This window comes from Loxodonta africana, chromosome 9 (genome assembly GCF_030014295.1).
Source record: "Loxodonta africana isolate mLoxAfr1 chromosome 9, mLoxAfr1.hap2, whole genome shotgun sequence".
Lineage (NCBI taxonomy): Eukaryota > Metazoa > Chordata > Mammalia > Proboscidea > Elephantidae > Loxodonta > Loxodonta africana.
In genome coordinates, this window is record NC_087350.1 from 15,676,877 (window position 1) to 15,700,979 (window position 24,103).

Consider the following 24,103-nt stretch of genomic DNA (forward strand, 5'->3'; position numbering starts at 1 on the left):
GAGATTAGTCATTAGCAGCCCTTTGCCCAGCTGCTTCTCAGGGGAGAGGCTTAGAACACTCAGGCTGTATCAGTAGGTACTGGGGTAAAGAATGTTAGCACAGTCTCCCCACAGGTCAGCACAAGGCCAGGGAGCCCAAGCCCAGTGTCCTCAGAAGTTGATTTCTCTGGGCGTGTCCTCGGTGCCTCCCAGCGTCGTGGGGAGGACACATGAGTGGCTGTATGAAGAAGCAGTCTGTGTGGGAGAGACCACACCCGCTAGGCTGGGTGCTGCTGGCCACCTTCACATGGGCAGAGGCCTCACTGAGGAGAGCCTGTTGCTCTTAGTGTATGGAAATGTTAGCTTCTTTGCTTAACCTGGATATGACCTTTAAAATCATAAAGTGACTTTTATTCCCCAGATCCGCACACTGAGTATTCCATATTTGTTCTTACAGGAAGTTGTTCAGCTGCCTTTAGATTTTGTGAAACAGCTTTGTTTAAAGATACAGTCCGAAAGACCAGGTAAGGGTTTCGAAACTTATGAATTTGATAGTAATTTAAAACATTCTCCTTGGAAAGTGACATTATTACCCATATTAAGTAGATGCAGTTTTCATCAGTTCTGTTGCCACGAGAATGTTTTCCAGAGATGCATTTAATGCTTGAAACTTCATCATCAGGGTTAGAAGGCTAGGAAGCTCATGAATACAGTTCTGGGCATCAGATAACCAGATCAGAGCATAGAATATGTAACCAAAAATTACCTAATACAGTGTCATAGCAGTGCATTTGGGAGAGAAAGAGGGAGCTGAAGGAGTTGGGAGTGATGTAGGTAGCGGAAGGCAGGGTAAAAGGGTGGCCTGGAAGAGTCAAAGGAAGTTCCCATGATCAACCTGAGCCACAGCAGATAGGCCTGGTTCTGGAGGTCAACAGGAGCCTGCCCCCAGAAGCTGGGCTCTAGGCGTGCCTGCTTATCCTCCTGGAGGAAACTGGGAAGACCTGTGAATCTCCTCGCTCTCCATCAGCAAATATATCCTTCCCATCACTGCCACATGTACCCTTCCCCATTGCCAGGTGTCCGCTTCCTGTGCACTTGCTGGTACGTGGAGTGTCAGGAACCAGGTCGGAGACTGAGGACCTAACATGCGAGCCTTGTTGAGGATAGAAATGCCTTCTCAAGAAAGCGCAGCCGGCCAGTTGAGTTGTGCGAATGCCTAGTATAAAATTCCTTCCTGATTTGATCAAGGAAAAAGGGCGTCGACATCCTGGGAGCCTCAGATTGGAGGGAGGAGTGCAGAGCAGGGGATCCTTGTGGGAAAGGGCCCAGGAAGTGGGGGGAGGCCGCTGCCCACAGCCAAACCAGGACAATGTCTTGGCTCTGGTTTCCTCATCTGGATGAAGACGGGCTGTAGGTGTGCTTCTGGGCTCTGCCATCCTGCAGCAAGCACTCCCAGACACCGCCATTTTCTTCTGTTGTTGTCAGTTGCTATCAGGTCCACTCCAACTCACGGTGACCCCGTGTGTGCAGGGTAGAACTGCTCCATAGAGCTTTCAAGTCTGCAACCTTTCGAAGCAGATCGCCAGGCCTGTCCTCACAGGTGCCTCTGGGTGGGTTTGAACTGCCAACCTTTTGGCTAGTAGTCAGGCTACTTAATAGTGACAAGAGCAGCTGTAATAATGAATTGTAATGAGCCTTGCTGTGTGGAAAGGAGGACAGCCGACTTTTGTCTACAGTTCTGTTTCTAGCAGTCAGTGATGAAGGACTGTTGGTATCAAATATTTGGAAGGAACCTTGGTTTGAGGAGTGTAGAGACTTTTTCTGAATGCCTCGTTAGATTGGCGTTCAGCCTCCTTCCTCTCCAGGCTTCCTGGGTTAAGGGAGTTGCAGGTTGGGGGCAGTCCCCAAGATGGCCCTCACTTCTGACAACCAATTGCAAGTTTAGGGATCCCTAAGACCACCATCAGGTTTAATAATTGGCTGGAAAGACTCACTAGAACTCACTGAAAGCCATTATACTCATGGGTACAGTCTACAACAGTGAAAAGACACAGATTAAGATCAGCCAAGGAAAAGATGCCTGGGGCGAGGTCCAGGAGAGGCCCCCATGGGGGGAGCTCCCGTTGTCCTCTCCCTGTGGAGCACTGACCCCTCTCACCCAGCAGGGATGCTCCTCAAGCCCCATCATGTGGATGTAGCTGCCTGCCCATGGGACCCACCTCAGCCTCTGGCCTAAAACCCAAGTGAACGAAACTGCTCCTGTCAGGCAGGGCACTACCAGGCCTTCCCATCTCCTGCCAGGAGCCGGGGGCAAGGCCCGCTCCTCTGTGTGCCAGGTTGATTCTTTACCACGAGTCTTCAAGTTTCTGACTTGTCCCTCCTGCACTGACCCTCAGGTGGTCCCTGCTCTTTTTTCCAGAATCTCGCTGTGACAAGGACCTGGACACTCTCAGTGGTTATGCTATGTGCCTTCCTAACTTGACCAGACTTCAGACCTACCACTTTGTGGAGCACCGACCGATTCTGTGTGTAGAGATTAAGGTGAACTTTGGTCAAGGGGGAAAAGATGTGGGTAAAAAGGGAGAAGGCAGGTCCCTGGTTACGAGTGAATTGTCTTGCAACAATCTGTGCTTCATCAGCCTACTGCATGCTTTCCTCCAGAAGCCTGTTCTACAGACTCCCTGCTGGACCCAGTGGTCCCTTCTTAGCCCCATGCAACCCCCAGCTCTCAGAGACTCTGCCACTCCTTCTTCTTCCTGCCCCTGCCACCTGCATCCTGCGTGCTTTGTGCCTTTGCCAGCCAGAGTTTAAACAGGAGCCGCACCATCCCCAGGCCAGGCGAGCACTGACTGCTGAGCCCCAGGAGGAATCGGCCTGGGTGGTGCCCTCTGTGTTTTCCTCAAGGTTCAGCTCACTGGCTGCCCCTCCTGGCCCTCCCCTCTCTGCGTGCCTCCTTCTTGCTGGGCTCCCTTTGCCAGTGGGCGATGCCGCATGCTTTGTTCCAGAAGCTTAGTTTGTGAGTTGGGGTGTTAGACTGGGTGGCAGGTCCTTTGCTTATGTCCTGCTCAGGAGGGATTTCTCCAGAGGCACAAAAATCTGTTTAATCCCTAGAAGCGCTAGTTCATCATGGCTGGGAGTCCTGAATCTGGGGTGACAAAGGGCATTTATATCTATTCTACTTGGGTGCAGTAGTGGGAGGGGACTTGGCAAAGTCTTAGCTTTCTGCTGTCCAAAGTCGAGGGTGGCTGCGCAAGTCTCCTCAGGAGGCCCCACCCAGATGTCCCAGGTCATTGCATGTCACCTCTCACACTTTTGTGGCACCCACATATGGGTCATCATTGGCCCTGAGCATTCACACTCATGATACTGCTGTGCAGACGGACGTTCTGCTTCCTCTCCCAGAGGGTGGATGTCAGTGTTAGCACCAAGACAGCTCTTGGCATAGTGCTCAGTTGTGTTTAATGGTAAGACCATAGCTTTTAAAAGGCAGTTTCATGACTTTTTGGGAGCGTAGCAACAATCAGATTGGCACCTTCCAGTTTCGGATATCCCTTGTCAGAGGGAACAATGGCCTACTTCTTAGAGCTCTGGGCAGAACTGCACTTGTCGGAGGCAACAGTGGGCTGCTTCTGGGAGCTGGAGCTCTAGAGCCTTTCAAGTTGCATTGTGTCATGGAGAGACAAAGCTGCTCTGTGTTGTACCTTCATCAAGCCAGCAGTACAGGCATATTTTCCCCCTGACTGACAGTTCTGACATGCAGCCTCTAGAGGCAGAGATGTTTGTATGATGCCATGAGGGAAGCATCATTTTCCACTGGGAGCTGAAAGTAAAACTTTGGGGGATGTTTGTACCTAACCCTTTTAACACTCCTCTTTGCATTTCTTTATCTCATAGTTTATTGTATGTATTTTGAAAGGTATGTGATTTCTACCTGTCTTAGTTAGCTAGTGCTGCTATAACGGAAATACCACAAGTGGGTAGCTTTAACAAACAGCAATTTATTTTCTCACAGATTAGGCGGCTAGAAGTCCGAATGCAAATGCAGAATAAAACCACAACCAAATCAAGAGATTCTGTCTCATGCCCATCAGACTGGCCAAAAATAAAAAGTCTGACCCTGCCCAAGGCTGGAGAGGAATTAGGGCACCAGCACTCTCCTTTTGTTTTGGGTAGGACTGTAAGTTGGTACAAGCCTTAGAGAGCAATTTGGCAATGTGTAGTAAAAACTGAGGCTTCCCTGAGACCTAGAAATTCCTCCTCCTAGTATGTGACGTGTGTAAGCACTATTTGTAATAGGGAAAAATGTCCATCAGCAGGAGAAACCGATGAGAGAGTTGCCATACAAAGTTCTACAACACAACAGGGACAGTAAAGGCACCTGATCCTTATTTATCAACATGGATAAATCTCAAAAGCCTAAGGTTCAGTGAAAAAAGTCACAGAAGAATATGAAAGGTGTGAACTCATTTATATAAAGGGTAAAATCCTACAAACACTGTGTATTAGTTTCTAAGCGCTGCTATAACAAGTGGGTGGCTTTAACAAAAAACATTTATTTTCTCACAGTTTACCAAAAAAACCAAACCAAACCAAACCTGTTGCCATCGAGTGGGTTCTGACTCCTAGCAACCCTATAGGACAGAGTAGAACTGCCCCATAGGGTTTCCAAGGAGCGCCTGGTGGATTCAAACTGCTGACTTTTTTGTTAGCAGCTGCAGCTCTTAAGCACTACGCCACCAGGATTTTCCTCTCACAGTTTAGGAGGCTAGAAGTCTGAACTCAGGGCACTGGCTCTAGGGGAAGGCTTTCTCTCTCTCTCTCTTGGCTCTGGGGGAAGGTCTTGTCTCTTTAGAACTTTTGCACCTGAGCAATCTTCATGTGGCTTGGCATCTTTCTTCCCCCATCTCTGCTTGATTGTTTAATGTCTTTTATGTCTCAGAACAGGTTGATTTAAGACACACCTTAGATTGACATGGCCTAATTAACATAACAAAGACAACCCATTCCCAAACGTGATTATAAGCAGACCCATTGCTGTCAAGTCGATTCTGATTCATAGCAACTCTATAGAAGAGAGTAGAACTGCCTCATAGGATTTGCAAGAAGCAGCTGGGGGATTCAAACTGCCAACCTTTTGGTTAGAAGCCAGGCTCTTAACCACTGCGCCACCAGGGCTCCAACCACAGATACAGGGGTTAGGATTTACAACATGTATTTTTGAGAGACACAATTCAATCCACAACATTCCCTAAATAGTTTTCCTTCCTTATTTGTTTACTTTGCAGCCAAAATGTGGCTTTATTCCTTTCTCCAGCGATGTCACACAGGAGCTGAAGCGTAAGGTGTGCCGCTACTGCATGCATCAGCACCTCAAGGTACGTGTGGAGAGCAGCCGGCCTGCAGGGCTTTGTTCAGGGCTCTTCTGTCTGTGTGAAGGGGCTGCTTGGTGGGGTACTGGGCTTGAGGAGTAAAGGAAAATGTAGGTATGTACTATTTAGTTTTTATTTCACAAGTAGTTCGTGTTCCTCTTTTTTAAAAAATTGAGATGTAATTCCTATACCATCAAATTTAACCTCTAAAAACGTACCCACCCATTGCTGTTGAGTCGATTCCCACTCGTAGTGACTCCACAGCGTTTCCAGGGCTGTGAATCTCTATGGAAGCTGACTGCCACATCTGTCTTCTGTGGAGACACTGGTGGTTTCGAACTGCTGATCTTTTGGTTTAACGGTCTTACCACTTTAACCACTGCGCCACCAGGGCTCCTGTACATCTCCTTCTATTTTAGTATTTTTGTAAGATTGTGCAAACTTTGCCACTGTCTAATCCCAGACAATTTTCATCACTCCATAAAGAACCCCCATGCCCATTCACTGCCTCCTCCTGTCTGTGGTAATCACTAATCTGCTTTCTGTCTCTGTGGATTTGCCTATCTGGACATTTCATAGAAATGCAATCATACAATATGTGGTCCTCAGTGATTGGCTTCTTTCACTTAGCATGATGTTTTCAAGGTTCATCCACATTGTAGCATGTATTACCCCTTCATTTCTTTTTATGCTGAAAAATACTCCATTGTATGGATATATCACATTTTGTTAATCCATTCATCCATTGGTGGACAGTTGAGTTCTTTCTACCTTTTGGCACTTGTAAATACTGCTGCTATGAACATTTGTGTGTAGGTTTTTGCATGGACATTTCATTTCTTTTAGAAGAATATGCAGACATAAATTCATTTCTCTTGAGTATATACCTGCAAATGGAACTGCTGGGTCATATGGTAACTCTAGCAATGGGTTTGGGTTTTTTTGGTTTTGTGGTAACTCATGTTTAACATCTTGAGGAATTACCAAACTGTTTTCCAAAGTGGTTATAGCATTTTATGTTCCCAGTAACAATTGATGAGGGTTCCAGTTTCTCTACATTCTTGCCAGAACTTCTTATTTTCCATTTTTAAATTATTACCACCCTTGTTGTTCCTGTTAGGTGCCGTTAACTTGGCTCTGACTCATAGCGACCCTAGGTACAACAGAATGAAGCACTGCCTGGTCCTGCACCATTCTCACAGTCATTGTTATGCTTGAGCCCATTGTTGCAGCTACTGTGTCAATCCATCTTACTGAGGGTCTTCCTCTTTTTCACTGACCCTCTACTTTACCAAGCATGGTGTCCTTCTCCAGGGACCGGTCCCTCCTGATAACATATCCAAAGTATGTGAGACTAAGTCTCGCCACCATAGCTTCTAACTAGCATTCTGGGTATGATTCTTCCAAGACAGATTTGTTCATTCTTCTGGCAGTCCCTGGTGTATTCAGTATTCTTCGCCAGCACCATAATTCAAAGGTGTTGGTCTTCCTTATTCATTGTCTAGCTTTCACATGCACATGAGGCAAATGAAAATATCATGGCTTGGGCCAGGTGCACCTTAGTCCTCAAAATGACATCTTTGCATTTCAAAACTTGAAAGAGGTCTTTTGCAGCATATTTGCCCAGAACAACACATCGTTTAATTTCTTGACTGCTGCTTCCATGGGTGTGGATTATGGATCCAAGTAAAATGAAATCCCTGACAATTTCAACCTTCTCTCTGTTTATCATGATGGTGCTTATTAGTCTAGTTGTGAGGATTTTTGTTTTCTTTATGTTGAGGTGCAATCCATACTGAAGGCTTTGATCTTCATCAGTAAGTGCTTCAGGTCCTCTTCATTTTCAACGAACAAAGTTGTGTCATCTGCGTATCGCAGGTTGTTAATGAGTCTTCCTCTAATCCTGATGCCGCCTTCTTCATCTAGTCCTCTTGGTCTAAGTATAGGTTCCTCAGGAGTACAATTAAGTGTTCTGGAATTCCCATTCTTTGCAATGTTAATCATAATTTGTTATGATCCACACAGTTGAATGCCTTTGCATGGTCAGTGAAACATAGGTAAACATCTTTCTGGTATTCTTTGCATTCAGCCATGATCCATCTGACATCAGCAAGGATGTCCCTTATTCCACGTCCTCTTCTGAATCTGGATTCAATTCCTGGCAGCTCCCTGTCGATGTACTACTGTAACTGCTTTTGAATGATCTTTAGTAAAATTTTACTTTTGTGTGGTATTAATAATATTGTTCAATAATTTCCACATTCTGTTCGATCACCTGTCTTTGGAATGGGTACAGATATGAATCTCTTCTAGTCAGTTGGGCAGGCAGCTGTCTTCCAGATTTCTTGGTGTAGATGAGTGAGCACATCCAGCAATGCCTCAGTTTGTTGAAATATCTCAGTTGGTATTCTGTCAATTCCTGGAGGCTTGTTTTTCACCACTGTCTTCACTGCAGCTTGGATCTCTTCCTTCATTACCAGCAGTTCTTGATCATATGCTACCTCCTGAAATGGTTGGACATCGACCAATTCTTTTTGGTGCACTGACTGTGTGTATTCCTTCCATCTTCTTTTGATGGTTCCTGTGTCGTTCAATATTGTCCCTGTAGAATCCTTCAGTATTGCAACTGGAGGCTTGAATTTTTTCTTCCGTTCTTTCAGCTTGAGAAATGCCAAGCATGTCCCTCCCTTTTGGTTTTCTATCTCCAGGTCTGTGTACATTTTATTATATTACTTTGTCTTCTATAGCTGCCCATTGAAATCTTTTACTTTATCATTTCTTCTGTTCGCTTTGGCTAGTCTGCATTCAAGAGCAAGTTTCAGAATCTCTTTGAACATCCATTTTGGTCTTTTCTTTCTTTTCCTGTCTTTTTTAATGACCTCTTGGGCTGGTGGCCTATCGTGTGACCTGATTCGCCAGCTTCTGTAGCTGTGTGAGCCAGCAGCCTGTGGTCTGAACTGGCAGCTTGGCTTTGTCAGCCACTGCAGCCACGTGAGTAAGAAGCCTACGCATGATGCATGAATTTGGGACTTGCAAGCCTCCACCACTGTGTGAGCCATTTCCTTTATATGGTTCGTGAGTTCTGTGAGTTGCAGCGAATTAGGGAACCCAAAGATGGGAGGAGGGAGAGCACTGAGGGGAAGAAGAGGGAGTAGCTGATGTTAGAGATGGAGTGGTACAGCAGCTTGGAAAAATTGGATATTTGAGACATCTTTAACTTCTTTTTTTTAACTTCTGCCTTATACAAACCAGCTTTGTGCTGATCCTTATAAAAGAAATTATTCATTTAGTTGATGTCAGAATGGTGGGTTTCACTGCAGCAGCCCAGACTCACTGGAATGTGTTTGTGATTTTGGATAAAAGGAGGTAAGCAGGAGAGTGAGAAACCTTTGGTTTGTAGATGGGATAAACAATACCCATGGATTGAAGCAGCTGTTTATGTTGCAATCAGTTTCCTACCCCAGGCAAAAGCTCTTCATGGGATTTAGGAGGGATGGATCTAACTCCTGAGGAATTGGCTAATGGGATGTATATGGAAATACAGAGTGATAAGGAAAGGGCCAGATATAACAATTCCTTGGTTTCTGTTATCCATAATAGCTGGAGTGGCAGAGAGAAAGAATGTAGGCACTGATTTTAGCACTGAACCAATCCCAGATCTGATCTGGTCAGAGCTATGACCGCTAGTCTCAAGGCCAACCTGGAAAGGAAGAATTGTGATGGAGCAACAGGAAGTTCCTCTGTGACCACTGGTCTCCAAGAAGGTAGTCCAGGAGGAAAATGGGCAAAACCAAGAAACTCTACAAACCAGGAGGTATAGTACAAAGGAGTTGCTTCAATTTGTAGATTGGCATCGTCAGCTTCCAGAGGAACTGTTACGAAAATGGATTTTGAGAGCGACTAATTTAGGGGCAATGTCTTTAGTTTTGAATGCTGCAGCAGTGCAGAGATGGGCTGGATCTAGACACGTTCCCTTTGCGCCATACCAGTTTGGGCTGCCAGTTATATTTCATCCGACCAAGGAACACACTTTACAGGGTGCAGAAATAAACCAAGAAACATCATATTCAATGGCCATACCATGTTGCATACCACCCTCAGAGTAATGGTTTGATAGAGAATTGGAATGGGCATTTGAAACATTGGTTACCTAACGGGGGGTAGATGAAGGCATGAAGGGCCGGCTCACACACCTTCACAAGTGTGCTCACACTCAATATGAGGGGACAAAGGGAGAATCAACACTGGACAGATTCCTGTGTTTCTCTGAGGGATCTGGGGAAGATGAAGTTGGGGAGGATGCTGCTGCCACTGTATGGTTCTTCCCCATATCACCTAAATTTGCTTCTTTCCTGCCGGACGCTGCAATCCCAGGACCAGGGCTTTGCTCCATAATCCTAAGTGTCTGAGCTGTGATTCACCAATAGAGGCCTGCCAGAGATTCCAGACAGCATCTCTGTCTGCCACTGACACTTCAAGAACCACTGGATCAGCTGGATCATACGGCTCAAGAGGCAGAGCTGCTTGCCAGCAGCCTGAACCTGTTGCAGAGCCTTTTCTTGGTCTGGGCCCCACTCAAAACCAGCGTTTTTTCGAGTCACTTGATAAATAGGCTGGGCTGACACACCCAAATGAGGGATATGTTACCTCCAAATCCAAAGAGGTCTACTAGGCATCATGCCTCCTTTTTAGTTGTGGGAGGGGCCAGATGCAATAATTTAGCCTTCACTTTAGAAGGAATATGTCAGCATTCCCCACACCACTGAACCGCTAGAAATTTCACTGAGGCGGAAGGCGCCTGAATTCCTTGTTGGATTAATTTTCCACTTTCTAGCATGCAAATGTTTTACCAGTGAGTCCAGAGTCATTGATACTTCCTCCTTACTAAGTTCATTGAGGATAATGTCAGCAATGTATTAGACCAGTGTGATGTCTTGTGGAAGGGAGAGGCAGTCAGGGTCTCTGCAGACTAAATTATAACATAGGACTGGAAAGCTGATATACCTCTGAGAAAGGACAGTACAGGTGTATTGCTGGCCTTGCCAGCTGAAGGCAAACTGCTTCTGATGGTCCTTGGAAACAGGTGTGGAGAAAAAGCATTAGCCACATCAACAGCGCAATACCAGGTCACCAGGAGATGTAGTGATTTGCCCAAGCGATGAAACCACATCTGGAACAGCAACTGCAGTTGGAGTCACCACCTGGTTAAGTTTTTAGTAATCCACTGTCATTTTCCAAGGTCCATTTGTTTTTTGGCACAGGCTAAATAGTAGGTGAGTTGAACGGGGATGTGGTGGGAATCACCATTCCTGCCTCCTTCAAGCCCTTGGTGGTGGCAGTAATCTCTGCATTCCCTCCAGGAATGTGGTATTGCTTTTGGTTTACTATTTTCCTAGGCAGGGGCAGTTCAATGGCTTCCACTTGGCTTTTCCTACCATAATAGCCCTTACTCTATTTGTCAGGGATCGAATGTGGGGATTCTGCCAGTTGCCGAGTATATCTATGGCAATTATGCATTCTGGAAATGGGAAAGTCAATACAGGATAGGATCAGGGGCCCACTGGACCCACTATAAGCTGAAGCTGAGCTAAGACTCCATTAATAACCTGACCTCCGTATGCCCCCACTCTGACTGGTGGGCCACAGTGACGTTTTGGGTCTCCTGGGAGTAGTGTCATTTCAGAGCCAGTATCCAGTAATCCCTGAAAAGTCTGATTCTTTCTTTTTCCCCAATGAGCAGCCACTCTCTAAAAGGCTGTAGATCTCTTTAGGTAAGGCTGGGAGAAAGATTTCCAGTATAAATTTTTGGTAGTGTAGTGGGGTCCTTTCTGAAGGGGACTGGCCTCTTCTTCCTTGAAGGGGTCATGAATCTGTAAACTGGCTCAAGTCTGGGAATTGATTGAGGGCCACGAGTCTCTATTCTGGTGATAAAAGTTAAACTGTCAGTCACTTGACCTAGAATTCTTCCACTTGTACAGATCAAGTAAATATTTAATAGATTTCTGATCTGTTTCACACCTAGGGACACCATGACTAAAGAGCCAATGCCATAAGTCCATATAAATACTGCTTTGACTTTGCTATCCATTATGGTAACCACCCACCTTGTCTTTGTTGATTGAGTGCTGCCACATGACCTCTACCACCAGGGGTCCAATTAGCTCTATTGTAGTTAAGGTACCTTAATTCAGTTGGAGCAGCTCCCACTGTCAGATCTGACTTACATAAAATAGCAATCACAGCAGTCTTCAAGGATGCTGGGGCTCGTTTCACTAATTTTTTCCTTACCGTTGTGGTAAAAAATATGTCCTCTGGGCACTCCATGTGTGAATCTGGGGGTCTAACCTGATAAATCCACTCTAACATGCCAATTTCCCTAAGCCTTTAGATTCCTTCTACAGTACACCAAGGCAGGTTTGGTACTTCAGCTTGATTTAGTATAGGCCACCTCATAATCCATGCTTCAGCGACCCAGCCAAATAAACTCTTAGATCCTTTTTTCACCTCTTGAGCTAAAACATTGAATGAAGAATCTGTGCTTAGTGGGCCCATGTCAGTAAACTCAGAGTCACCCAACTTTATGTTCCTTGCACGATTATCCTACACTCATCTCTTTTGAGATATAAAAGAGAGAGGCAAGGAGAGAAACAGGGGGACCTCTTGCCACCAAGAAAGAAGAACCGGGAGCATGTTGGGGTCTCTGCACTGAGAAGCTCCTAGTCCAGGGAAGGATTAATGACAGGACCTTCCCCCAGAGCCAACAGAGAGAGAAAGGCATCCCCTGGAGCTGGCGCCCTGGATTTGGACTTTTAGCCTACTAGACCGTGAGAGAATAAATTTGTGTTTGTAAGCCATCTATTCGTGGTATTCCTGTTATAGCAGCACTAGAAAACTAAGATTATAACCAAAGGTATAGGTCGTAATAGGATTTACAACACATGCTTTTGAGGGACACAATTCAGTCCATAACAGGAAGCATCTTTGGGTGGACTTGAACTTCCAACCTTTTTGTTAGCAACTGAGTATGTTAACCATTTTCACCACTGAGGGACTGCATATATTCTAGATATTAGACAACTCTTATAAGGTATATCACTTGCAAAAATTTTCTCCCATCTCTAACTTGTCTTTTTACCTTCATGATAGTATTCTTTGAAGTGCAACCGTTTTAATTGTGATGTTTTATCTATTTTTTCTTTGATTGCTGTGGTTTATGTGTCATATCCAAGAAACCATTGTCACACCCAAGATCAGGAGATTTATGTCTATATTTTCTTCTAGGAATTTTATAGTTTTAGCTCTTACATTTAGGTCTTAGATCCATTTTTTGTTAATTTTTGTGTATGGTTTCAGGTATGAGTCCAGCTTCATTTTTTTGCATGTGGAGATTCAGTTGTCCCAGCCGAATTTGTTGAAGAGAATATTCTTTCCTCCATTGACTTGTATTGCCACTCTTTTTGAGAAGTTATTGACTTAAATGTGAGAGTTTATTTCTGGCGTCTTAATTTTATTCTGCTGGTCTATGTGTCTGTTCTTATGCCAGTGCCATACAGTCTTGATAACTGTAGATTTGTAGTGTGTTTTGAAATTGGGAAATGTGAGTTCTCTGTTTTTCTTTTTCAAGAACGTTTTGGCTATTTTCAGTTCCTAGAATTTTAAGATCAATTTGTCAAATTCTCCAAAAAGGCAGCTGGGATTTTGATAAGAGAGTCTGTTGACTCTGGAGATCAGTTTGAGAAGTATTGCTATTTTAACAGTATTAGTACTCTTATCCATGGAATCCATCCAAATGGAATATCTTTCTATTTATTTAGAGCTTGTTTAATTTCTTTCAGTGATGTTTTATGATTTTCAGTGTACAAGTCTTGTACTTCTTTTGTAAAACTTATTCCTAAGTATTTATTCATTTTTGGTGCTTTCGTAAATGGAATTGTTTTCTTAATTTCATTTTTGGTTTGCTGATAGCAAGTGTGTAGAAATACAATTAAGTTTTGTATTTTGATCGTACATTCTGAAAACTTGTTGAACTTTGGTTTTCAACTCTAATAGTTTTTGTATGTGTATGTGTGTTCTTAGGATTTTCTGTATACAAGATTATGTCATTTGCAAATATAGTTTAACATCTTCCTAACCTTGATGCCTTTTATCTCTATCTCTCTCTCTCTCTTTTTTTTTTTTTGCACAGTTGCCCTGGCTAGAATCTCTAGTACAATGTTGAATAGTAGTAGGGAGAATAGACATTCTTGTCTTATTTCTGATCATAGGGGAAAGCTTTCAGTTTTTCATTATTAACTATGATGTTAGCTATGTGTTTTTCATAGATGTTTTTTGGTTGACAAAGCTCCGTTCTATTCCTAATTTGTTGAGTCTTTTTTTTTTTTTTTTAAATCACAGATGGGTGTTTGATTTTGTCAAATGTTTTTCCTGAATCTATTGAGATGATTACTTGTTTTATTTTTTTCTTTATTCTTAATGTAGTATATTACATTGATTCATTTCTGTATGTTGAATCACCCTTGAATTCCGGGAATAAATTCCATTTGGTCATGGTATATAATCCTTTTAACATGCTTTAAGATTTGATTTGCCAATATTTTATTGAGGATTTTTGTATCTATGTTTGTAAGGGATATTGGCCTATAGTTTTCTTGTGATGTCTTTGTCTGACTTTGATATCAGGGTTATGTTGGCCTCATAGAACAATGTAGGAAGTGTTCTCTTCTATTTTTTGGAAGAGCTTGAGAAAGATTGATGCTAATTCCTCTTTAAACGTTTTGTAGAAATCGCTAGTGAGCCCCTGAGATTATTACTGTAAGAACTTGGAACTGAAGCTACTCCTGGAGGTCACTTTTCAGTCAGATAATAGATTGGCTAAACAATATCACCCGTGAGTATGAGACCAAACGGTCAATATTTACCCAGAAGCAAAGATGAGAAGGCAAGGAAGGGAACAGAAGCTAGATAAATGGAAATAGAACAAAATGAATGGAAATGATGAGAATGCTGACACATTGTGAAAAATTATAACCAACGTCACAGGACAATTTGTATAAAAATTGTTAAAGGGGAAGCTAGTTTGCTGTGTAAACTTTCACCTAAAACACAAAAAAATATTAAAAAAAAAAGAAAAAAGATCATCAGTGAAGTTATCTTGTCCTGGGCTTTTGTTGTTAAGAGGTTTTTGACTACTGATAAAATCCCCTTGCTTGTTAAAGGTCTTTTCTGATTCCCTATTTATTCCAGAATGTTTTCGGTATTTGTGCCTCTCCAGGAATTTGTCCATTTCATCTAATTTGTTGGCATACAATGGTTCATAGTATTCCTTTATAATTCTTTTATTTCTATAAGATTGGTAGTAAATCTTCTCTTTCATTTCTGATTTTTGTGATTTGAGTTCTTGGTCATTCTAGCTAATGGTTTGTCAATTTTGTTTGTCATTTAAACAAATTACTTTTAGTTTCATTGATTTTTCTTTTATATTGTTTTTTTTATATTTTATTTATTCCTGCTTCAATTTTTACTGTTTCCTTTCTTCTGTTTGCTTTGGGTTTACTTTGTTCTTTTTCTACCTTCTTAAGGTGAAATATTAGGTTATTGATTCAAGATCTTTTTTTCTTTTTGTATAGGTGTTTGCAATTATAAATTTCTCTCTGAGTACTGGTTTTGCTGCATCCTTTAAGTTTTGGTGTGTTGTATTTTTGTTTTCATTCGTTTCAAGATATTGTCTGATTTCCTTTTTTATTTCTTCTTTGATTTATTGATTAGGACTGTGTTTAGTTCCCACGGGGAAACCTTGGTAGTATATTGGTTAAGGGCTACAGCTGCTAACCAAAGCGTTGGCAGTTTGAATCCACCTGGTGCTCCTTGCAAACTCTATGGGGCAGTTCTACTCTGTCCTATAGGGTCGCTATGAGTCAGAATCAACTCGACGGCACCAGGTTTGGTTTTGGTTTTTGGTTAGTTCCCACACATTTGTGAATTTCCTACATTTCTTTCTGTTAGTCATTTCTAATTTGATTCCGTTTTGATTAGAGAACATACTTTGCATGATTTCTATACTTTTAAATTTGTTGAGACTTTTTTATGGCCTAACATATGGTCTATGCTGGGGAATGTTCCATGTTTACTTGAGAAGTATGTGTTTTCTGCTCTTGTCAGGGCGAGCTGGTATATAGTGTTATTCAAGTCTTCTGTTTCCTTGTTGATCTTCTGTAGTTGCTCTATTATTAACATTCCAACTTAAATAATCTAGTTCAGAGTGATCCAGCCTCAGTTCAGTAGTATACAAAAGCTTTGCTCCAATGTAGCTTTGTTGCCTCCCCCCTACTTTGTGCTGTTATTGTCATCAAATTAGTTTTTTATACATTGTATGTCTGTCAATACATTTGTAATTGACTTATGTTGTTGTTTTTATAATTAGACAGGAGGAAAAAAGCATTATAAAGAAGATATATTAATACCTTCTATCGTATGTATCTATGTAGTTACTTTTACCGGTGCTCTTTGTTTCTTCATGTGGATTCATGTTAATGTCTAATATCCTTTCATTTCAGCTTGAAGGATGCCCTTTAGTAGTTCTCGTAAGGCAGTTTTGCTTGTGATGAATTCTTTTAATTTTTGTGTATCTGGGAATGTCTTAATTTTGCTTTCATTTTCAAAGGGTAGTTTTGCTGGTTATAGAATTCTTGGTTGACAGTCTTTTTCTTTCAACACTGGATATGTCATCCCATTTCCTTCTGGCCTTCATGTTTTTCTGATGAGAAATCAGCTGTTATGGAGGATCCCTTGTATATGACGAGTCCTTTTCTTGCTCCTTTCAAGATTCTGTCTTTCGATAGTTTGATTATGATGTGTCTAGGCGTGGATCTCTTGATGTTTATCCTACTTGTTATTTGTGGAGATTCTTGGATGTGTAGATTAATGTTTTTCATCCATTTTGGGAAGTTGCTGGCCATTATTTCATCAGATATTTTTCTGCCCCTTTTTTCTCTCCTCTCCTTCTGGGACTCTCATTATGTATATGTTCGTATGCTTGAGGGTATCCCACAGGTCTCTGAGACTCTGTTCATTTTTCTTCATTCTTTGTAATTTCTGTTCCTTAAAATAAAAAAAAAAATTTTTTAAGTCATTATTTTTTTTTAAGACTGGGTAATTTCAATTGGCCTGTATTGAGATTCACTAATTCTTTGATCTACCTGATCAGATCTGCTGTTAATCCTTTCTAGTTAATTTTTCATTTTAGTTATTGTACTTTTCATCTTCAGAACTTGTTTTATTTTATTACATACTATAATTTTATTAAAAAGAGAAATATAGGTAGACAAAAATTTTGAAGGAAATAACATCATATAGGACTTCTATTTTTTTTTTTTATAATTTCTCAACTGAAGAGAAAATTCAAGCTTCCAGTTACATTACTGAAGGATTCTATGGGCAAAAAATTGAAGGACACAGAAAACACCAAAAGAAGATAAAAGAAATACACAGAACCACTATACCAAAAGAACTGGTTGATGTTCAACTGTTTCAGGAGGTAGTGTATGATCAAGATCTACTGATACTGAAGGAAGAAGCTCAAGCTGCAGGGAAGGCATTGGTGAAAAACAAGTCTCCAGAAATTGATGGAATACCGATTGAGATACTTCAACAAATGGGTGCAATGGTGGCAGCACTTACTAGTCTTTGTCAGTTAATTTGGCAGACAGCTACTGGCTACCTGACTGAAGGAGATCCGTATGCATGTCCATTCCAAAGAAAAGTGATCAAACAGAATGTGGGAATTACCGAACATATCCATTAATATTGCATGCCAGTTTTGCTGAAGATAATTCAGAAATGACTGGAGCCTTACATTAGCAGTGAACTTTCAAAAGTTCAAGCCAGATTTTGCTTGATTATTGATAGGTGTGAGTTTATTGCTGTCATTTTGTAGTTTTTTTTTGTATGTGTGTGTGTGGTGCTGACGTTTTCTTTGTTCCTCTTACTCTTCTGTGCTGAATTCCTTTTGTTTGTGTATTTTTGTTTTCATTTCTTTTGTTTTAGTAGATTTAGTGTTTAGTGAGACTTTGTTTTTCTTTATTTTGATGAGTAGGTTTGTTAACTTTCTTTGCATTTACCTTGAAATTTACTTCAAACTTATTAAGTTTGAGCTAGTCTTTTATTACTTGATAACGCCTTGACTTCCTTTCCATTTGAAAGTTCTATACCTACACTGTTTATTCCCTCTTTTATTCTCATTTTGTTGTCATTTACAGATTGATGCCTCTGGTTCCCTGTTTTAAGTTGTTTAGTTTTGTTTTTCCTTTAGAGTTGATCATCTAGGTTGGTATCAGGTTGTTGTTGGTTCTTAAACTGAAGGACTCCCATTAATAATTCTTGTAAGTTTGATTTGGTTTCTACGTATTCCCTTAATTTCTTTTATCTGGAAATGTACTGGTTCTGCCATCATATTTGAGCAAGAGTTTTAAAGAATGTATTATTTTTTGTTGGCAGTCTTTTTCTTTCAAGATTTTAGATATGTCATCCCACTGTCTTCTTGCCTGCATGGTTTCTGCCGAGTAATCAGAGCTTAGTCTTATTGTTTCCCCTTTTGTATGTGACTTTTCATTTTTCTCGAGCTGCTCTCAGGATTCTCTCTTTGTCTTTGGTTTTAGTGAGTGTGACTATGATATGTCTTGGTGATTTTCTTTTGAGGTCTATCCTGTATGCGGTTCAGTGAACTTCTTGGATAGCTTTTTGTCTTTCATGATATTAGGGAAGTTTTCTGTCGGAAAATCTTCGGTGATCCTCTCTGTGTTTTCCGTTTGCTCCCCCTGTTCTGGAACTCTGATTACGTGCAAATTTTTGCTTTTGATTGTAGCCCACTTTGTTCTCAGGGTTTCTTCATTTTTCTTCATTCTTTTCTCTGATTTTTCCTCAAACAAAATGGTATTGAAGGATTTGCCTTCAATTTTTCTGAAACTGTTTCAGATTTGCTCTTGAAACTTTGAATTGCACAGTCCATTTCTGAAATCTTGTTTATCTTTTGGATTTCTAACTGCTGTTTTTGTATGACTTTTAGTTGTTTATTTATTTTGACGTTTTTCCAGCATTATTTTCCTGACTTCTTCCATTGTTTTGTCTGTATTTTCCATGACTTTGTCTATTTTTGTCTGCATTTTCCTTCATCTGTTGGAGAACCCTGAATATTAGAATTTTGAATTCCCTATCAGGTAGTTCCAGTGCCTTTTCTTCTACTGGAAGGTCATCTGGTGTTTTATTTTGGACACCTACTGGAACCATCCTGTTCTGTCTTTTTTTTTTTTTTTTAAATATGTTTTGATATTGTCTGCTGTTTTGGGGACATTCGGTAATTATTTTCTTCATTTATCGATTTAGATGTGTTTATTTCATCCCGCTTTTTTGTTTGGTTATGTCTGGGCAGGTGGGCTGGACGTTCTTTGTTGTTTGCTCATCTGTGGGGATGATACTCTCACCACCTTGTCCAGGTGGGCAGAGCCAGTCGCTCAGCTATGGTGCAGCAGGGCAAGTCCAGTAGAGGGGGGAGGGGCAGGGCTGGGTTGTTTGTGGCACATACTGGGGCCGACAGGTTGGGGCTGGGGGGTGGTGCAGGGAAGGCTCTGGTAGTCTGTGCTTGTGCTGCTTGGGGGTGTGGGGGAAAGGAAGAGAAAGGGGGGAAGACAGAGAAGAAATCAACAGTTAAATAAAACAACAAAAATGTGGTGGGGGCACCGGCCATTAGGGATGGGGCAGAATTGGGGTGGCGGTGAGCTGATGTCTCTCTCACTGGGTGGCATGGCAGAGCCCGTCAGGAAGGGCCAGAGGCAGTGCAGAGCCTAAGTGGGAGGGAGAAGGAAAAGATAAATAGAAAATATGGCGCTGAGGGAGCTGGCCTGTGTGGGTGGCACAGACCCAGAGTGGCTGTGTGCCAGAGTGAAGCCAGATTGAAGAGCACGTGGAACAAGGGATGTCATTGCTGATGTCAGATGAATCTTGGCCAGAAGCAGAGAATACCAGAAAGATGATTACCTGTGTTTTATCAACTACACAGTCATTTACTGCGGAGATTATAACAAATTATGGATAATATTATGAAGAATGGGAATTCTGTAACAATTGTGCTCATGCAGAACCTGTACATGAATCAAGATGCAGTCGTTTGAACAGAACAAGGGGAAACTACATGGTTTGAAATTGGAAAAGATGTGCAGCGGGGTTGTATCTTTTTGCCTTACTTATTTAGCCTGTATGCTGAACAAATAATCCAAGAAGCTGGACTGTATGCAGCAGAACGTGGCATCAGGTTTGGAGAAAGACTCTTTAACAGCCTGTGATATGCAGATGACACAACCTTGCTTGCTGAAAATGAAGATGACTTGAAACACTTAATGATGAAGATCAGACTACAGCCTTCTGTATAGAGTACACCAGAACATGAAGAAAACAAAAATCCTCACAATTGAGTTGATAAATAACATCACGATAAATGGAAAAAAAATTGAAGCTGTCAGTGGATTAATTCTACTTGGATCAATAATCAGTGTCCATGGAAGCAGCAGTCAAGAAATCAAATGATATATTGCATTGGACAAACCTCTGGCAAAAGACTTCTTAAAAGTTTTAAAAAGCAAAGATGTCACTTTCATGGTTAAGGTGCACCTAACCTAAGCTGTGGTCTTTCCAGTCACCTCATATGCACGTGAAAGCTGGACAATGAAAGGGAATGCCGAAGAATTGATGCATTCAAATTGTGATGTTGGCGAAGAATATTGAATATGCTGCCAGAAGGAACAAATCAGCCTTAGAAAATTAGAAGTCTTAGAAAAAATACAACCAGAATGCTCCTTAGAAGTGAGGATGGCAAGACTTGTTTCACTTACTTTGGACATGTCGTCAAGAAAGACCAACCCCTAGAAAAGGACATCATGTTTGGTAAAGTAGAGGGTCATTAAAAATGAGGGAAGCCCTCAATGACATGGATTGACACAAGGGACTCATACCAACGATCATGAAGATGCCACAGGACCAGGCAGTATTTCATTGTTATACATAAGGTTGCCATGAGTTGGAGCCAACGCTGTGGTAACTAACAGCAATAACATCACCTTTTGGAGATATCACTTTTTTGGGGGGGGGGTTGGTTTTTTTTTTTTTTTTAATTTTTATTTGGGTTGGGTTTTTTTTTTAGTTGTGCCTTAAGTGAAAGTTTACAAATCAAGTCAGTCTTTCACACAAAAACTGATAACACCTTGCTACATACTCCCTATTGCTCACCCCCTAATGAGACAGCCCGCTCTCTCCCTCCACTCTCTCTTTTCATGTCCATTTCGCCAGCTTCTTACCCCCTCTACTCTCTCATCTCTCCTCCAGGAAGGACATGCCAACATAGCCTCAAGTGTCCACCTGATCCAAGAAGCTCACTCCTCACCAGCATCCCTCTCCAACCCATTGTCCAGTCCAATCCATGTCTGAAGAGCTGGCTTTGGGAATGATTCCTGTCCTGGGCCAATAGTCTCAGTCAGACCATTAAGTCTGGTCTTTTTACGAGAATTTGGGGTCTGCATCCCACTGTTCTCCTGGTCCCTCAAGGTTCTCTGTTGTGTTCCCTGTCAGGTCAGTCATTGGTTGTAGCTGGGCACCATCTAGCTCTTCTGGTCTCAGGATGATGTAGTCTCTGGTTTATGTGGCCCTTTCTGTCTCCTGGGCTCATAATTACCTTGTGTCCTTGGTGGTGTTCATTCTCCTTTGATCCAGGTGGGTTGAGACCAGTTCATGCATCTTAGATGGCCGCTTGCTAGCATTTAAGACCCCAGACGCCTCTTTCCAAGGTGGGATGGACAATGTTTTCTTAACAGATTTTCTTATGCCAATTGACTTAGATGTCCACTGAAACCATGGTCCCCAAACCCCTGCCCCTGCTACGCTGCCCTTCGAAGCATTCAGTTTATTCAGGAAACTTCTTTGATTTTGGTTTAGTCCAATTGTGCTGACCTCCCCTGTACTGTGTGGTGTCTTTCCCTTCACCTAAAGTAGTTCTTACCTACTATCTAATTAGTGAATACCCCTTTCCCACCCTCCTCCCCGCCCCCCGTAACCATCAAAGAATATTTTCTTCTCTGTTTAAACCATTTCTTGAGTTCTTACAATAGTGATCTCATACTATATTTGCCCTTTTGCAACTGACCAATTTCACTCAGCATAATGCCTTCCAGATTCCTCCATGTTATGAAATGTTTCACAGATTGATCACTGTTTATCGATGCATAGTATTCCATTGTGTGAATATACCATAATTTATCCATTCATCCGTTGATGGGCACCTTGGTTGCTTCCATCTTTTTGCTATCGTAAACAGTGCTGCAGTGAACGTGGGTGTGCATATATCCGTTCATGTAAAGGCTCTTATTTCTCTAGGATACATTTCAAGGAGTGGCTTAGGAAGGCGCCAAATTGATTTCCGAAGTGGTTGTATCATTTTACATTCCCACCAGCAGTGTGTAAGTGCTCCAGTCTCTCCACAGCCTCTCCAACATTTATTGTTTTGTGTTTTTTGGATTAATGCCAGCCTTGTTGGAGTGAGATGAAATCTCATTGTAGTTTTGATTTGCATTTTTCTAATGGCTAATGATCATGAGCATTTCCTCATGGATTTGTTAGCTACCTGAATGTCTTCCTTAGTGCATGCAGTGTCTGTTCATATCTTTTGCCCATTTTTTAATTGGGTTATATATCTTTTTGTAGTTGAGTTTTTTAGTATCATGTAGATTTTACAGATCAGGTGTTGACTGGAAATGTCATAGCCAAAAACTTTTTCCCAGTCTATAGGTAACCTTTTAACTCTTTTGGCAAAGCCTTTGAATGAGCATAGGTGTTTGATTTTTAGGAGCTCCCAGTTATCTAGTTTTTCTTCTCCATTGTTAGTTATGTTTTGTATACTGTTTATGCCATGTATTAGGGCTTGTAATGTTATCCCTGTCTTTTCTTCCATGATCTTTATCGTTTTCGATTTTATATTTAGGTCTTTGATCCACTTTGAGCTCGTTTTTGTGCATGGAGTGAGGTATGGGTCTTGTTTCATTTTTTTGCAGGTGGATGTCCAGTTATGCCAGCACCATTTGTTAAAAAGACTCTCTTTTCCCCATTTAACTGTTTTGGGGCCTCTTTCAAATATCAGCTGCTCATATGTGGATGGATTTATGTCTGGATTCTCAATTCTGTTCCACTGGCCCATGTATCTGTTGTTGTACCAGTACCAGGCTGTTTTGACTACTGTAGCGGTAGAATAGGTTCTAAAATCAGGTAAAGTAAGGCCTCCCACTTTGTTCTTCTTTTACAGCAATGCTTTACTTATCTGGGTCCTCTTTCCCTTCCATATGAAGTTGGTGATTTGTCCATCTCATTAAGGAATGTCATCGGAATTTTGACCGGAATTGCATTAAATGTATAGATCGCTGTTCGTAGAATAAACATTTTTTGTAATGTTAAGTCTTCCTATCCATGAAGAAGGTATATTTTTCCACTTATGTAGGTCTCTGATTTTTTGCTGGAGTGTATTGTAGTTTTCTTTGTATAAGTCTTTTATATCTCTGGTAAGATTTATTCCCAAGTATTTTATCTTCTCGGGTGCTACTCTGAACGGCATTGATTTGGTGATTTCCTCTTCGATGTTCTTTTTGTTGGTGTAGAGGAATCCAAGTGATTTTTGTATGTTTATCTTGTATCCCAATACTCTGCTGAACTCTTCTATCAGTTTCAGTAGTTTTCTTAAGGATTCCTTAGGGTTCTCTGTGTAAGATCATGTTGTCTGCAAATAGAGATGCTTTTACTTCTTCCTTGCCCATCTGGATGCCTGCTATTTCTTTATCTAGCCTAATTGCTCTGGCTAGGACCTCCAGCACAATGTTGAATAAGAGCTGTGATAAAGGGCATCCTTGTCTGGTTCCCGATCTCAAGGGGAATGCTTTCAGGCTTTCTCCATTTAGGATGATGTTGGCTGTTGGCTTTGTATAAATGCCCTTTATTATGTTGAGGAATTTTCCGTCTGTTCCTATTTTGCTGAGAGTTTTTATCATGAATGGGTGTTGAACTTTGTCAAATGCCCTTTCTGCATCAATTGATCAAATCATGTGATTCTTGTCTTTTGTTTTATTTATGTGATGGATTACATTAATTATTTTTCTAGTGTTGAACCATCCCTGCATACCTATTATGAATCCCACTTGGTCATGGTGAATTATTTTTTTGATACGTTGTTGAATTCTATCAGCTAGAATTTTGTTGAGGATTTTTGCATCTAAGTTCATGAGGGGTATAGGTCTGTAATTTTCCTTTTTTTGTGTGGTGTCTTTACCAGGTTTTGGTATCAGGGATATGGTGGCTTCACAGAAGGAGTTTAGGAGTACTCCGTCCTTTTCTATGCTTTAAATACCTTTAGTAGTAGTGTTGTTAACTCTTCTCTGAAGGTTTGGTAGCATTCTGCAGTGAAGCTGTCCGGGCCAGGGCTTTTTTTTGTTAGGAGTTTTTTGATTACCTTTTCAATCTCTTCTTTTGTTATGGGTCTATTTAGTTCTACCTCTGTTCATGTTAGTTTAGGTACGTGGTGTGTTTCTAGGAATTCATCCATTTCTTCTAGGTTTTCAAATTCGTTAGAGTACAATTTTTCATAGTAATCTGATATTATTCTTTTAATTTCAGTTGGGTCTGTGTATTATCGCCCATCTCATTTCTTATTTGGGTTATTTGCTTCCTCTCACATT

General features: G+C 41.4%; 1 protein-coding gene across 8 annotated transcripts in view; it reads left to right on the forward strand.

Annotated features, from left to right (window-relative positions):
- Window positions 1-24,103, forward strand: part of IPPK (inositol-pentakisphosphate 2-kinase) — a 78,566-nt gene that overhangs the window by 22,146 nt on the left and 32,317 nt on the right. For 6 of the 8 annotated variants that reach the window (XM_010600644.3, XM_003421089.4, XM_023540222.2 and 3 more), the window contains 3 exons: window positions 437-503; window positions 2,399-2,520; window positions 5,265-5,354. In XM_010600644.3, coding sequence (XP_010598946.1) covers window positions 437-503; window positions 2,399-2,520; window positions 5,265-5,354 — 279 coding nt within the window. The remainder of the gene's footprint in view (window positions 1-436; window positions 504-2,398; window positions 2,521-5,264; window positions 5,355-24,103) is intronic. The other 2 variants (XM_023540223.2, XM_023540225.2) reach the window with 2 other exon arrangements.